Source organism: Pyxicephalus adspersus, chromosome 3 (genome assembly GCF_032062135.1).
Source record: "Pyxicephalus adspersus chromosome 3, UCB_Pads_2.0, whole genome shotgun sequence".
Classification (NCBI taxonomy): Eukaryota; Metazoa; Chordata; class Amphibia; order Anura; family Pyxicephalidae; genus Pyxicephalus; species Pyxicephalus adspersus.
In genome coordinates, this window is record NC_092860.1 from 126,147,061 (window position 1) to 126,159,520 (window position 12,460).

General features: G+C 36.3%; 1 protein-coding gene across 1 annotated transcript in view; it reads right to left on the reverse strand.

Moving 5' to 3' along the window:
- The window catches only part of LIMCH1 (LIM and calponin homology domains 1), a 154,835-nt gene that overhangs the window by 49,924 nt on the left and 92,451 nt on the right, over positions 1-12,460 (reverse strand). The window contains exons 4-6 of the mRNA XM_072406868.1: positions 9,705-9,811; positions 8,408-8,438; positions 1,882-1,992 (exon numbers count right to left, since the gene is read on the reverse strand). Of these exons, the coding sequence (XP_072262969.1) occupies positions 1,882-1,992; positions 8,408-8,438; positions 9,705-9,811 (249 nt within the window). The remainder of the gene's footprint in view (positions 1-1,881; positions 1,993-8,407; positions 8,439-9,704; positions 9,812-12,460) is intronic.

Sequence of the window (12,460 nt, forward strand, 5' to 3'; positions counted from 1 at the left end):
GGTAGCCATCTTGGTAGTAGAGGAAGGCTTTGCTTCCCCATATCATAGCTTCCCCCAGTGATCGGTGTTCTAAAGACTGGTGTGGAAATATCCTAGAAGCAGCAGGACAGGTGCTACAAAAAAATCCACAGAATGAATAAAGAAGAAGCAGGGAGATTCTTGTACTGTAGGCCCTCCGTTACAGAAGCAGAATCACCGAAACTCACTCCAAGTCTTTTAGGAATAGCATTTAAGGAAGCAGTGTCTTATATTAGCTAACTTAGATACACAGCTTTTAGGCTCAAGGCACATCAATAAAATCTTGTAAGGTACTTGGGTACAATTAGAATTTCCAAGTCCATGGCAGAAACAAATCAGCAGTCTAGTGGTGTGTGGTTGTAGCGCATCTAATGTGACTATGGTATTATGTTGTGCAATTACAATATGCTTTGTATAGTTCTCCTTGAAACTGGCCATACAAAAGGACTGAACCCTTCAGAGATGCAGTCATATGCTTTTTTTTTAGAGCACATTTTTTTTTAAAAAAAATTTACTGAGCTTTGATCCATTCACATTCTTTTTTTTGCTTTAGACAGTATCAGAATCATTCCACTGAGAAGAGTCTTATCAACAGCTTTTCATAGATCTGTTCTGGTCTGTTCCAGTCAAAACTTTGAGTATTTGCTCTGCAAGTTTCTTTTAAAGAATAAATACGACCATGACCCGAAAATCTTAGTGTATAATGCATATGTTATGGCCTATTAATAGGAGAGAGGAGACTATTGTTTCACGGCGATACATCGGGGCATTTAGATACATTCTGTTATAATAAAATGACAATTGCTATAAATGAATACAATAAAGAACTTTATTATAGGTATAAACAAATAACATTTCTCATTTAAAAAAAATTTTGTAGACCTGGCTTACAGGCAAGCAATAGTTTATGAAAACTAGAACATAGCATGGTAAGTCAGTAATTGGGAAAATATGAACTGCAGGGGGACCAGAGGTAATACTGTCAACTAGTCCTTTACCCTTTGCTTGCTTTGCAACCAGCTTTTGTTGATCTCTTCCTCAACTGCATCCAAGCATTCATACTGCCTTTTAGAAACTCAGCATAGTACTAGATAATTAAGTGTCAAAGGGAGTATTCTCTATCATCTGGACCATGCTAACCTTTTGTAAGGGTCTCCTTTTTTTTTTTAAAGTAAATATTTGGAAAAAATATAACACATACTTACCTGGCTGTTTTTATCCTTTTTTTATAAAATACCCCAAGCTACGCAAACATCCTTACATCAACCTGGCCAATAAAGATGGCCAAATACCCTAACCTGGAACATGAGAAGCTGAAGATGCAGACACCCGCAACAAAGTGAGGATGTGTCTAATAAAACATTGTGATAGGACAGGTAAGTTGAGTTTATTGAAGAAGGGACATCACAAGTCCTTTTGGAAACACAGGACCTGTCTACTCACATGTTTTTATTTTTTTATCTCAGGTCCCCTTTCAGTGCAGCAGCACAAGCAAGCACAGGTTTAGATGCTTTGAAAAGACCCATAAGGCTAATGAACCAAAAAATTGATCTACAATTACTCTTATCAAAAGATATGATCCAACACCAAACATATTTATCATGGTAGTGGATTTGCATTATCATTTTTATTGGGTGTGCCTATTCTGTAATAGTTCATGCACAAAAAAAGATTTTTCCTTATGATATTACATGTCAGCAATGTTGTAAATTTCATAACCTCTGCTAAACAGTGTGCTATATCTTAACACACAGACTAACACAACACTGGTTATGTGCTTTATCAGTAATTCAAAGTTATCCCTTGGCAAAATAGTTTCTTTTGGCTTCTTAAGTCTACTCATAAAATATATAAAAACCATACCTTCCTCATTTGTGCCAGCAAGCCTTCAAACTCCTTCAGGTCCAGGTGATTTCCACTGAATGACGCACAGCTATTTGCTGCTTTTCCAAGCCAATAAACAGTGACGAGTACCTGCAGCAATAAATAGTATTTTAGTGAAAACAGAAAACTGGATCACAAGACGACTTCAGAGCCATATGAACTGGAGAACATCAGGAACCAGCTGAGAGGAAATACTGTAATATAGTTTCACACCATTGTCTGGCACTTTGAAAAACGTCCAGAGCAATGACATGTTGCCAGCGATAAAACATAAAACGTTCTATTACAGGATTCATCCAGGAGAAATGTTGGCTGCTCTGTTCTGCTTATCATTCCATTATGTGCTGCTCATGTATACAGATCACATTCACATACATGATACAGAACAGGAAGGGCTGGAGTATTATTAGTGTATGCTTCCAAGTTAAAGTTATCTCTCAGACATGCCTGAGATTAGATAGACTGACTCTTAGTGGAAGACAACTTGTCAACACCTTTTATTCTAATTTATCACGTTTACTGGTTACAACCACCAAATACAAAGTCATTGAAGTCAATAGACCCTCAAAAAAGAAAAAAAAAAGTTCAGTAGACCCTAATCAATCGGTGGACAACTGTCTGACTTGCTGATATTTCAATACTGTGGACTGGTATTTATGAACAACATTGTGCTCTTCTCTGTAGTTGAAGATAATAAATAATGTGATAATACTGCAATGACAAAGACTTACATGTACTCTTTATTTTAAGTGAAGTCTTGAACATATAAAATCAATTTACAAGGAGACACATGCATAAAGGGAATTCCATACATTAGGTGCTTTCCTGACACCATAATTTTTTAAACCAAAATCTAATGACAATATAAAGCACTCACAAATCAAAGAGAATTACTTAACACCATCTACCAGTCTTACATATATTTACCAATTTCTCAAAAGCATGCACGTTATTGGGCTTTCCCTCAAAATTGTCCTAATTTGGCCTTAAAGTCATATGATCATGTTAGAGACATTAGATTGCGAGTCCCTTTGAGGGATAGTTAGTGACATGACTATGGATTTTTTAAAGGGTTGACTAATATATTGGTGTTATATAAATACAGTAATAGTAAAATATTTTTTTCAGTTACAAAGATTTTACTATAATTTGAAAGGGAATCTGTACAGCAAACTCTACAAGAATAACCAATGGGCAAATTCAAGACTATCACGATTCTAACATTCTCCAGACTTCACTTTTACTGAACACTGTAAAAAGATTACTAAATGAAAAGACTAAAGCCCTCGAGATTTAAACTTGGCCAATTTTATTCTCAGGAAACTAAAAACTCAAATCAAAGCTTGGGGGAAAATCAAAATTTATTGTGGATAGGAAAATGAATTCTGGTAAAATGCATGTCCTACTGAACGTTTGTATCTATGTTGTACCCTTCAAAATTTAATTCTTATTATCTATTCCATAAAATCGTCCCAAAATCATATTATGAAATTTATCTAGTAATGAAAGATTTTGCACCTCGAAAAGAACACATACTGTAAGCGTCAGGCAGGTTTTGGGGTTTCTAATCTCCTAATATCAAGCCAACCAACATGACACCATTTTGGGTAAAACTTTTGCAATATTTGAGATCCACTGCTATGAGTCCTTTACTCCACAACATTATGAAAATATGGAACAATACAAAATATAACAGCAAAATTTTTTTTACATGGGATAACTTATCATATTAGGCAATCAACTATTACCCCAGGCCTGCAATTACTGGCTGCCATTATATAGTGCAGGGGTCACCAATCGTGAAAGATCCTTTCCAACGACAAAAGCGACAAAAAACATATTTGCCATCATACTCCATTATCCATTAACTAAGCTTGTACCAAGTGTAAATTTTCACCTCTATCACTTGCCCACGCACATCCCACTCCTACATAGTAAAGTGGAAAGTAGAAAGATTTACGGGGCCCCAAACCATAGGAAGACTGGCAATGTATGCGGACAGCGATGGGATCATATACTACCAATGTCACTACTCCTCAATGAGCCAATAAAGTTTTCACCCGTGAGTACAAGGTGCCCTAATGTTAGCACATCTTTATCAGAAAATGATTTTTTTTTTTTTCTTTGTAAAGAACAGAGTTCAAATTGTTGGGTTCGTTTCCAAGAGGGCAGATCTTTGAGTTTTACGCCATTGATTGTTAATCTGTCATATACTGCACAGTAAAGATTCCCAATAAATGAATGCATACTTGAAATGAAAGGTCCTGTTCTGTTCAGACTAGATGGTGCCATATAGCTTGGGACAGACAGGCCGGGGATGTCTATGCAGCTTTAATATGGAGGTATTTTATAGAACTTGCCAGTATTAAACAGCTGCTGTATAACTTCCTGTCATTAACATAGCTGAATAGTAATGGATAAGTATTTATGCTGCATATTCCTCAAGAGCAAGATTTATGATTTATCCTTCAGATGACTAGAAACATGCACGGAGATGTCAATTATGTGATAGTCATATCCGAAAAACATCACTTTAACAAAACATGTCATTATCCTCTGGAAGGATGGTATCACCAAGCATGCATGACAACACACATCCCATGTTGTAGTTCAACTCTATTCATCTGACAAAGAAAGACTGACTCCTTTTATTTTCAGCTATGCCACCCTAGTCCTATAAATACTTAATTAATATGATAAAATGTAATACAATATAAAATAGAACACTTTCCTACCAATAATTCTCACCTTATCAGATAGTCTTGTGCAAGGATTCCAGAAAACGGTCAACACAATTTAGAATAAAGATAGGTTTGCAATTTTGAAAGCTTTTACCTAAAACTTTTTTTTTTTCATTTCTATGCGGAGTGGGCGAGGGTTAAAACCTCTGTCAGCTTCAATTTCACTCACTTTTAATGAAGGAAGAACGCATGATAGTTTTTATTTTGTGTAAAGCAGACTGATTACGTAAGTGGCACTTAGTCTCAATGGCTTTGGCAACTCCTAGGAATGTCTATTGTGAGCCTGTGAGCTCCAGCAGCCATGGTATGACGCTGCAAAGCCCCCACTGCCGCAACAGATCACGGAGTAGTGGTAGTGACACATTGCTTACTGATAATGGAGAGCTGCGTACACATGAAAGTTTTGTGGCTGGAAACGATTACCATGGACAAAGGAGTAAAAGATGAATGAGCGTTGTACACACAGTGACGTTCTGTTCTATGAAAAGGGGGGGAGGATGAGCAAGTACCCTGCTGTGCTCTTCTCAAATGTTATGAACAGCAGTTGTTCTCCATCAGCCACTCATGGATCTGTCAGGACAGATCCATGAACAACCTCGGGTAACTGTTGTACCCATATCAGATTCTTGGCTGAGATGAACCCCACGGTTCGTATCAGGCGAGAATTATACCAAAGGTGTACATAGCCTAAGACTGCAAGTGATCTTTTTGCTGCAGAAACACATGTGGGTGCTGTACCAGGTCATGGTTACCACTTAATACAAAATAAACACTAACACATAATACAGCTAGTTAAAGAAAAACACATGTCTATCTTCAAGTAAAGCCAGTCTTAGCAAATATATTAAAATATGTTGGATACTTAAGATGATCAATGCATAACTGGGAATGCTTCAAAGCATGATCAATGTAATTTAGATTCTTTGCAAATGCAAACTGTAAAAAAGGTTGCATTGTCTGAACTCCTACTTGTGGAAATGAATTGATCTAAATCACTTTGATCAATCTAAATCAAATTCATCATTTGACCTAAATTGACAATCTTAATGTTCAATAGTTATTTTTGTTAGTTTACACAGCTATATGTTTTCCTGTATGTACTGCAATGTATTGTCGAAAGTGGAAAAGGTTCCCCAAAACTAAAAGGTAATTTTACTACTTTTAGCTTTATGTCTCTATATTTTGTTACATAATAATCACATTTACATATTATTCTGATATATCAATATGATATTTTGTGATAAAAAATGTTCTGTAACAGAAGAAAAGGAGAACTGATCTACGTCTTTCAGATTACTTTGTGTTTGGTTTCTCTCCTATACCACCATATTGGCCCCATCAAGTTACCTGCTCACATTTTGCATCTTACAAAAGGATGGCTAAGCATGCTTGCATTGCAAAGGTCTTAGTGGGGGCTTTCTCTTAAATTGTAGAGCCTACCTGCTCTTACGCGCTGTTGTGAAAGGGAAATCTCATTAACTGATAGAACACACACAGCAAAACCTGGCGGGGCTTTTAAATTTTCTATACTTTTTCCAGCTAATACACTGTATTGCTCTCCACACACATTACAATCTGACCGTGTAATCTCATTTAGATCTACCAATAACTACGTAATGCATGGACCTGCCTGATTGTATACAAATTGACTGGATAGTTTAGACAGATTTTCATACCCTATAGTTTTGGTAAATCTAAGGTAGATTGTAAAGAATGACTTTAATGTGTTTAGTTTTTAAACACATTAACAAATATTTATGTATTTATATTTATATAATATTTATTTATATTTTTAGTGATAAATAAACTACAATGTAGAAGTTATAAAGCCTCTGAATGAATTTAGGCTCCAAAGAGGCCAAATCACTAGTTATTAAGTGTAGTCATTAGAAACTTGTAATTAAGTAAATGTAAAAAACAATCCCTCAAGCAAATGTACCTTTTAAACAATCCCACCATTGCATCTATTGCTCCCTTACATGTTCTGATAGATGGAAGCGCTCACCCTATTGCCTGAAATGAAAGTTTCCAGATTTTGGATGTTCATCACATTAAGTCTTGTATTCTCTATGAGGGATACAAGTTGTTTCAAAGGAAATGCAGCAGCAGCAGCCCCTGGGCTTGCTGGAACACCAGTGAGCAGGTTCAGCTCCCATTGGCCTTTTCCCCACAATCACATTCATTAGTGCTTCCCCTGGCATAAATCAACAGAGAATTACAGTCAATTGGATTAGCGCTCAATCCCTTTGTAAAAACCCTCCTGTTGACACATGTGAACATTGATTTGAAAGAGAAATAGTCCTATCGAGTATGGAAAGTTAGACAGCAAATGACAGCTCAGTCAGGATTTGGCCTTGCGGGGAATGAACGAATCTGATGGACGATGCATCTGCTCTGAAAATCATTTGCGCTAATGAACCCTGAAGGATAAGTTATAGCACATCATCTAATACATTTTACTGCAAAGAAATAATTGCACAGTTTTTGGCATGTGACAGTCCTACAGTTCTCTTACTGCTCCCAGAAAGGGGAAGTTCCCAATATGTTCCAGATCAGGCAATATACCTGTTATTCCTTTGTCAGGAAGGTTCGCCTAGATTAAATGAAAGCCAGAAAACGAATCTATCTATCCTAAATACTGCTGTTTGAAGAAGACAGTCTACTAAAGAAAGGACTGAACAACTCATTGCAGTCAGATTCCAAACAAGTATCTAAAATCCAAAACTACAATACTATAGAAAGCCTAAAATGTGACTCCATGTAAAGAATTAAATTTGCCCCCGATAGTTTCAGGTGCAAAAAAACAACCAATGTATGCCTTGTACATGTATTTTAATACATACGTATGAAAAGAACATGCAAGATTGCACGTATTTTGAAAGGTTAAAAGTGTGAGGTTGAATGAAACTGAAAACAAGGGATTAAAAAGTGACTAGACAGATTAAATGAGGATTACAAGTACAGAAATAGCTCACTCTTTTTCCATCTTTATTCTTTAATTTTTAAGCAATAAAAAAGTCCACATGTGCATATCCTTAAGGTAAATGTGGCCTATGAAAAACAAAGGCTACTATTGCTTTGCCTTTTTTTTTCAAAAAATTCTACTTGGCTGCCCATGCAGATTAAGACTTCACGCTCATGATTCCGTGAGATTTGTGATTGACATACTTAAGGAGACTTAAAGTAATGAAGCCAAAAGGCAAAGGTTGTGTGACAGGCAGGTATTTTCAGAGGGAGGTCAGCCATTGCACCACCTGAACCTTCCTCATATTAGGTTGGTGTATAAAGAACCTGCAGAAACCTTAGCTGTGTTCTTGCGGATCTGCCATGCCTTACCTTCACTACTATTAAAAATTGGACCAGAGGCCCTATTGTCCATGAGTAGTGAAGTGAGTACAATGGCATTGTTCTCAAACAACTTTAGCATGCTTCCAATCCCATCTCCTGACTAACATAAGTATAGTAACCATTGGTACAGAGCTTTGATTCCATTACAATCAAACACCACCATCATCATTAAGGCTATGGATATACGTCAGATCATAGCCTTATATTATATACATATGTTGAGATTTTCCTAACAGCTTCATTTGCTTAACTCTTTCTCACTGTAGTACCAATAATCTGTATTGCATGTTCATATTTTTTATACAGCTATGCTTTTCTGGGAGTTTAAATAAAAATGCTTAAGTCAGGCATTAAAAGCATGTCTGTGACTTCACATATAATATAGTCGTGATTACATTCAGATATGTTATACTCACATTTCTTAGCTTCCTGTTGCAATCTGAAATCCTGTGAACAGAAATAATGTGGTATTAGGCAGATTGTATTCACCAACACACTGCCAAAAATGCTGCTGGTATGAAGTGCACATTCCAAGAAGTGATCCTCTCTACTTACTCCTTATTGCCAAGAAAGAAAATCAGTCAGATATTTAGAATGGAAATCAGCTCCTCTAATAAAGGTATAAATTCATTATAGGGGGTTTCCACACCTATGCCCACTGATCCAATAAGAGATACATTTATTGTCCCAGAACACTCAGAATTATTTGCTTTCCTATATGTATTTCTTCTGTATACTCTGTTGCTTTTCTGAATATTTAAAATAAAAGTGTATTGGTCTACTGCAACCTTTCTAAACCTGATTATTCCTTCAGTGAAAGTTGTATAAAGTTGTGCTACTTGATCAGGGGGGTGAACCTATGTAGTGTTGGCCAAGTGGCCCTGACAGTCACTGTAATTTCTCCTGCCACCCTATACATCAAAATGGACAAATAAGATGGCAGGAGGAATCACGGCCAGTTATTGGGACATCAAGTAGATAATCCCATCTGACCAAGAAATGGGCCACCAGAAAATGAAGTATATAAAGTTGTTTTCAGCCTTTTTGGTGTCTTTTCTTATAATTGCCACTGTGCAGGGGTCCTTTAAGCAATGAACAATTTCTACTACTCAAATAATTAAGCACCAACCAAGTTTTCAGGGTCCGCAATAGAGAAATTCTTCCCACCAACCACAAATATAGGGGCATTCTTTCTAATGACCACCGATGCATTCTTCCCACACTCCAATGATGTAGGGGCATTTTTACTATTGCTCAGCAATGTAAGGGGCAATAAATGGCATTCTTCTCATGGAGTACCAATGTAAGGAGCAATCTTTCCAGTGCCCACCAATGTAAGGAACATTCGTCCCACTGATCAACAATGTGGAGCATTCTTCCCACTAACCTAAAGCAAGGAGAATTTTTCCCACTGTCCACCAATATAAAGGGCATTTTACCCACTGACTGCCAATGTAATGAGGGTTCTACAACTTGCATTTCATGCCAAGATCTCATGATCTGTAGATATATTAATTAGTTACAGGGCTTTCTTAAGACCTCAACGTTATTTCAAAGGCATTTTTAAAAGGTTAAGAAAGACGGTTCATTCTTTCAACAACAACAGTCCTTTAGCAGTTTTCCAGTAGGCATGAAGCCAGGAGACAGATGCCTTTTTTCTTTATTTTCTGTGTAAATGCAGCAGAATTCTGCTTTTATAACACAATCACCCACCTAATCGTTGTTCTGTTTGAAGTGTCCTGCAGATCTCCTGGGTCAAACAGCTGGGATTCCTTCAAGCCAAGTTCTTTACAGCCCCGTAAAAATAACGTCACGTTATCCTGCAACGACAAAATGAACAGTTTTATAAATAGGTAAAATAAACCAAGTTTGGCATTGCATTTATATTATATAAAAACATATACTATGCAGATATCAAATATACAGTTCATCATGCAATTATTTAAAATATTCGTAATTAAAAATCCTAGGAGCCAGGAAACTAAAGTGCTTATCAAAACTACAGCTGACCCGTAACCTTTTCAAGACTTTCCTTTCAATAACATTTTAAGCACTTATGAACTGGATGACTGCTGGCTCCCAGTTTGGACTGACACTGCCATATCATTACATAAGCAGAATTTCAGCCAAACCTTTTTTCCCAGTTTTGCAAAGAATAGGGAAGGATTGGATTCCTTGTCTGGATGTTATTGCCATAATAGCAGATAATATTGAAGCAAGTTTTGGAAACATAATATAGGCACCATATCTTTCCAGGTTCTTTTTGCTGTCCCCATTTCTATAAAGATTCATTTTACTTCCTGTGTGCTTACTAGGATTGGAAGTGATGGGAGATCTCAGTGGGGGACTCAGAAACCAAAACAAAATATGATATAGATTCTAACATTTTCCCAGTCTTGACCAGAGTTTTGCAATGTTCTAAACCAAATGTGTTAATATACTGTGCCTAAATTTCAATTAAAGGATTCTTTTCAGGGGAGTGAAAGAAGAAAACACAAAATGGGTTATACAAATTACATGGTTTCTTTTTTCATTATTTTCTTAACAGTGTAAGAAGCTTAAAGGTTTATGTAAGAGGCCTAGAATGAGCTGAACAGAAACATCTAGTAAATGGATGGCCAGGTTATAAGCAGATGACTATTTGCAGTAAGATATTCATGTAACAGGTTTGGCTTTTACCAACAAAAAAACAGTATGCAGAAAAAAAGATAAAGCCTACGTCAGGTGTTTCAGACATGTGGAAACATAAAAATATTGAGACCTGTGTGTAGCCACTTCTCATCAGCAGACCATGGATAAGACTGGTGAGGAATTAATATTTTTTTAGTTCTTTTAATAAACTGTATTTTTATAGCAGCAACATATGATGTAGCGCTGTACAATAGATGAGGCATAAGCTTGGCCCCTACACCTTCTCAATAATATTATGGTTAAATACATTTTTTTTTCTTTTTTGTATGAATATAGAATTTAGGTTTACAGGTATATTGTCTGAATCATAGCAGATCTACAAAATACAATATCCCATATAAGCAAAGTTATGACAATGCATCAAATTATCAGCATTGTTTGTAGAAGTGATAAGGGTGTCTTATGGTGCACTAGAAAGAATAAAGCTAATACTTTTAATTTCAGAAAGGAAGCACACTTGTGATGGTAATCTGGCTATAGACCTGGAGAATAAAGATGTAAACTGGGTATGACTACTTTGGGCAGTTTATATTCTAGAAAGGAAAGGTAAAGAACAAGACAGGGGGGAAGCATGTTTGCTTTATCTGAGCCTGAGTTACCAAAAACAAAAAAAAAATGTATTATGGAACCATGGACAGTCTATTTAGTAGAGGATACTTTGGGGAAATCCATCCAAAGGCATGAAGAAAAAAAAAAATTTTATTTGTTGTTGTTGATGGCCTCCATGATATTATTAACTTTGTCATCCGTATGGCTTACACAGGGTAGGGGTATGGGTAGACCTGGCAGGCAGCGGAGTAAAGAACTAAGATTTTGTTAATTAAAATAAATCTTTCTTTCCATGTTTTCAAATCTCTCTCTGGCCCTGGGTAGACATATAGGGCCTGATTTATGAAAGCACTCCAAGATTGGGGATCACAGTCTTGTTTGTGAACCTGTATGATCCATACAAATCTGGAATGGGTCTGATCCAGGATTGAATACATTTGCCAACTAATAGCAAATTATTTTGGAAAAAAAATCAGTTTCAGGTTTGCAGGATCACCCAGGTTCTCCCATGATGGTCTATCTTCTTCTGTCTTGGAGAGCTTTCATAAATCAGACCCATAGTGTGTTCTCTTGCCCACAGTATTCAGTATATTTTTGAAAGAATGTGTTTGGATGAGAGTGAAGGTGTACAGACACCCAAAGCCAGAGAGAGATTAAAGTGTTTGTAAGATGAATAAAGAATTAAAGACCAGCCAATTTATAGTGTTCCTTTGCAAGCAAGCACTTTGAGTGCCTTTGGATGGATTAAGGAAGTAATTGAGCAAACATCAGAAATTGTTAGATGGGAGGGTCACAAGACACAAGGGGGCATATATAAAAAAAAAGTATTATGTAAAACTTGTGCATCCAGAAATATTAAATAATAATTAAAAAAATAGAGAGACATTTTCCCAGTAAATCCACAGGACAGTAAATAAAGGGAAATTTTACCACTGAAACAAATATAGTATAGCTTTTTTCTACTTAATGCAAAACTAAAATAATTTTGCCTTTAGATATAACGTAAAAAAAAAAGTTTACTAAAAAGAACACTTCTCCCGAAAATGGTGTCTGGCTCATTAAATAAAGGTGTGTGTGTGTGTGTGTGTGTGTGTGTGTGTGTGTGTGTCCCAACATGGGCAGCTTAGTTGGACCAGAGCTCGGAACCTTGTAAAAAGATAGAAATAGATCTTTATCTCAGAATGAAAAAAAAGAACATATTTCTTACATGAACAAACATATCCTTTTCA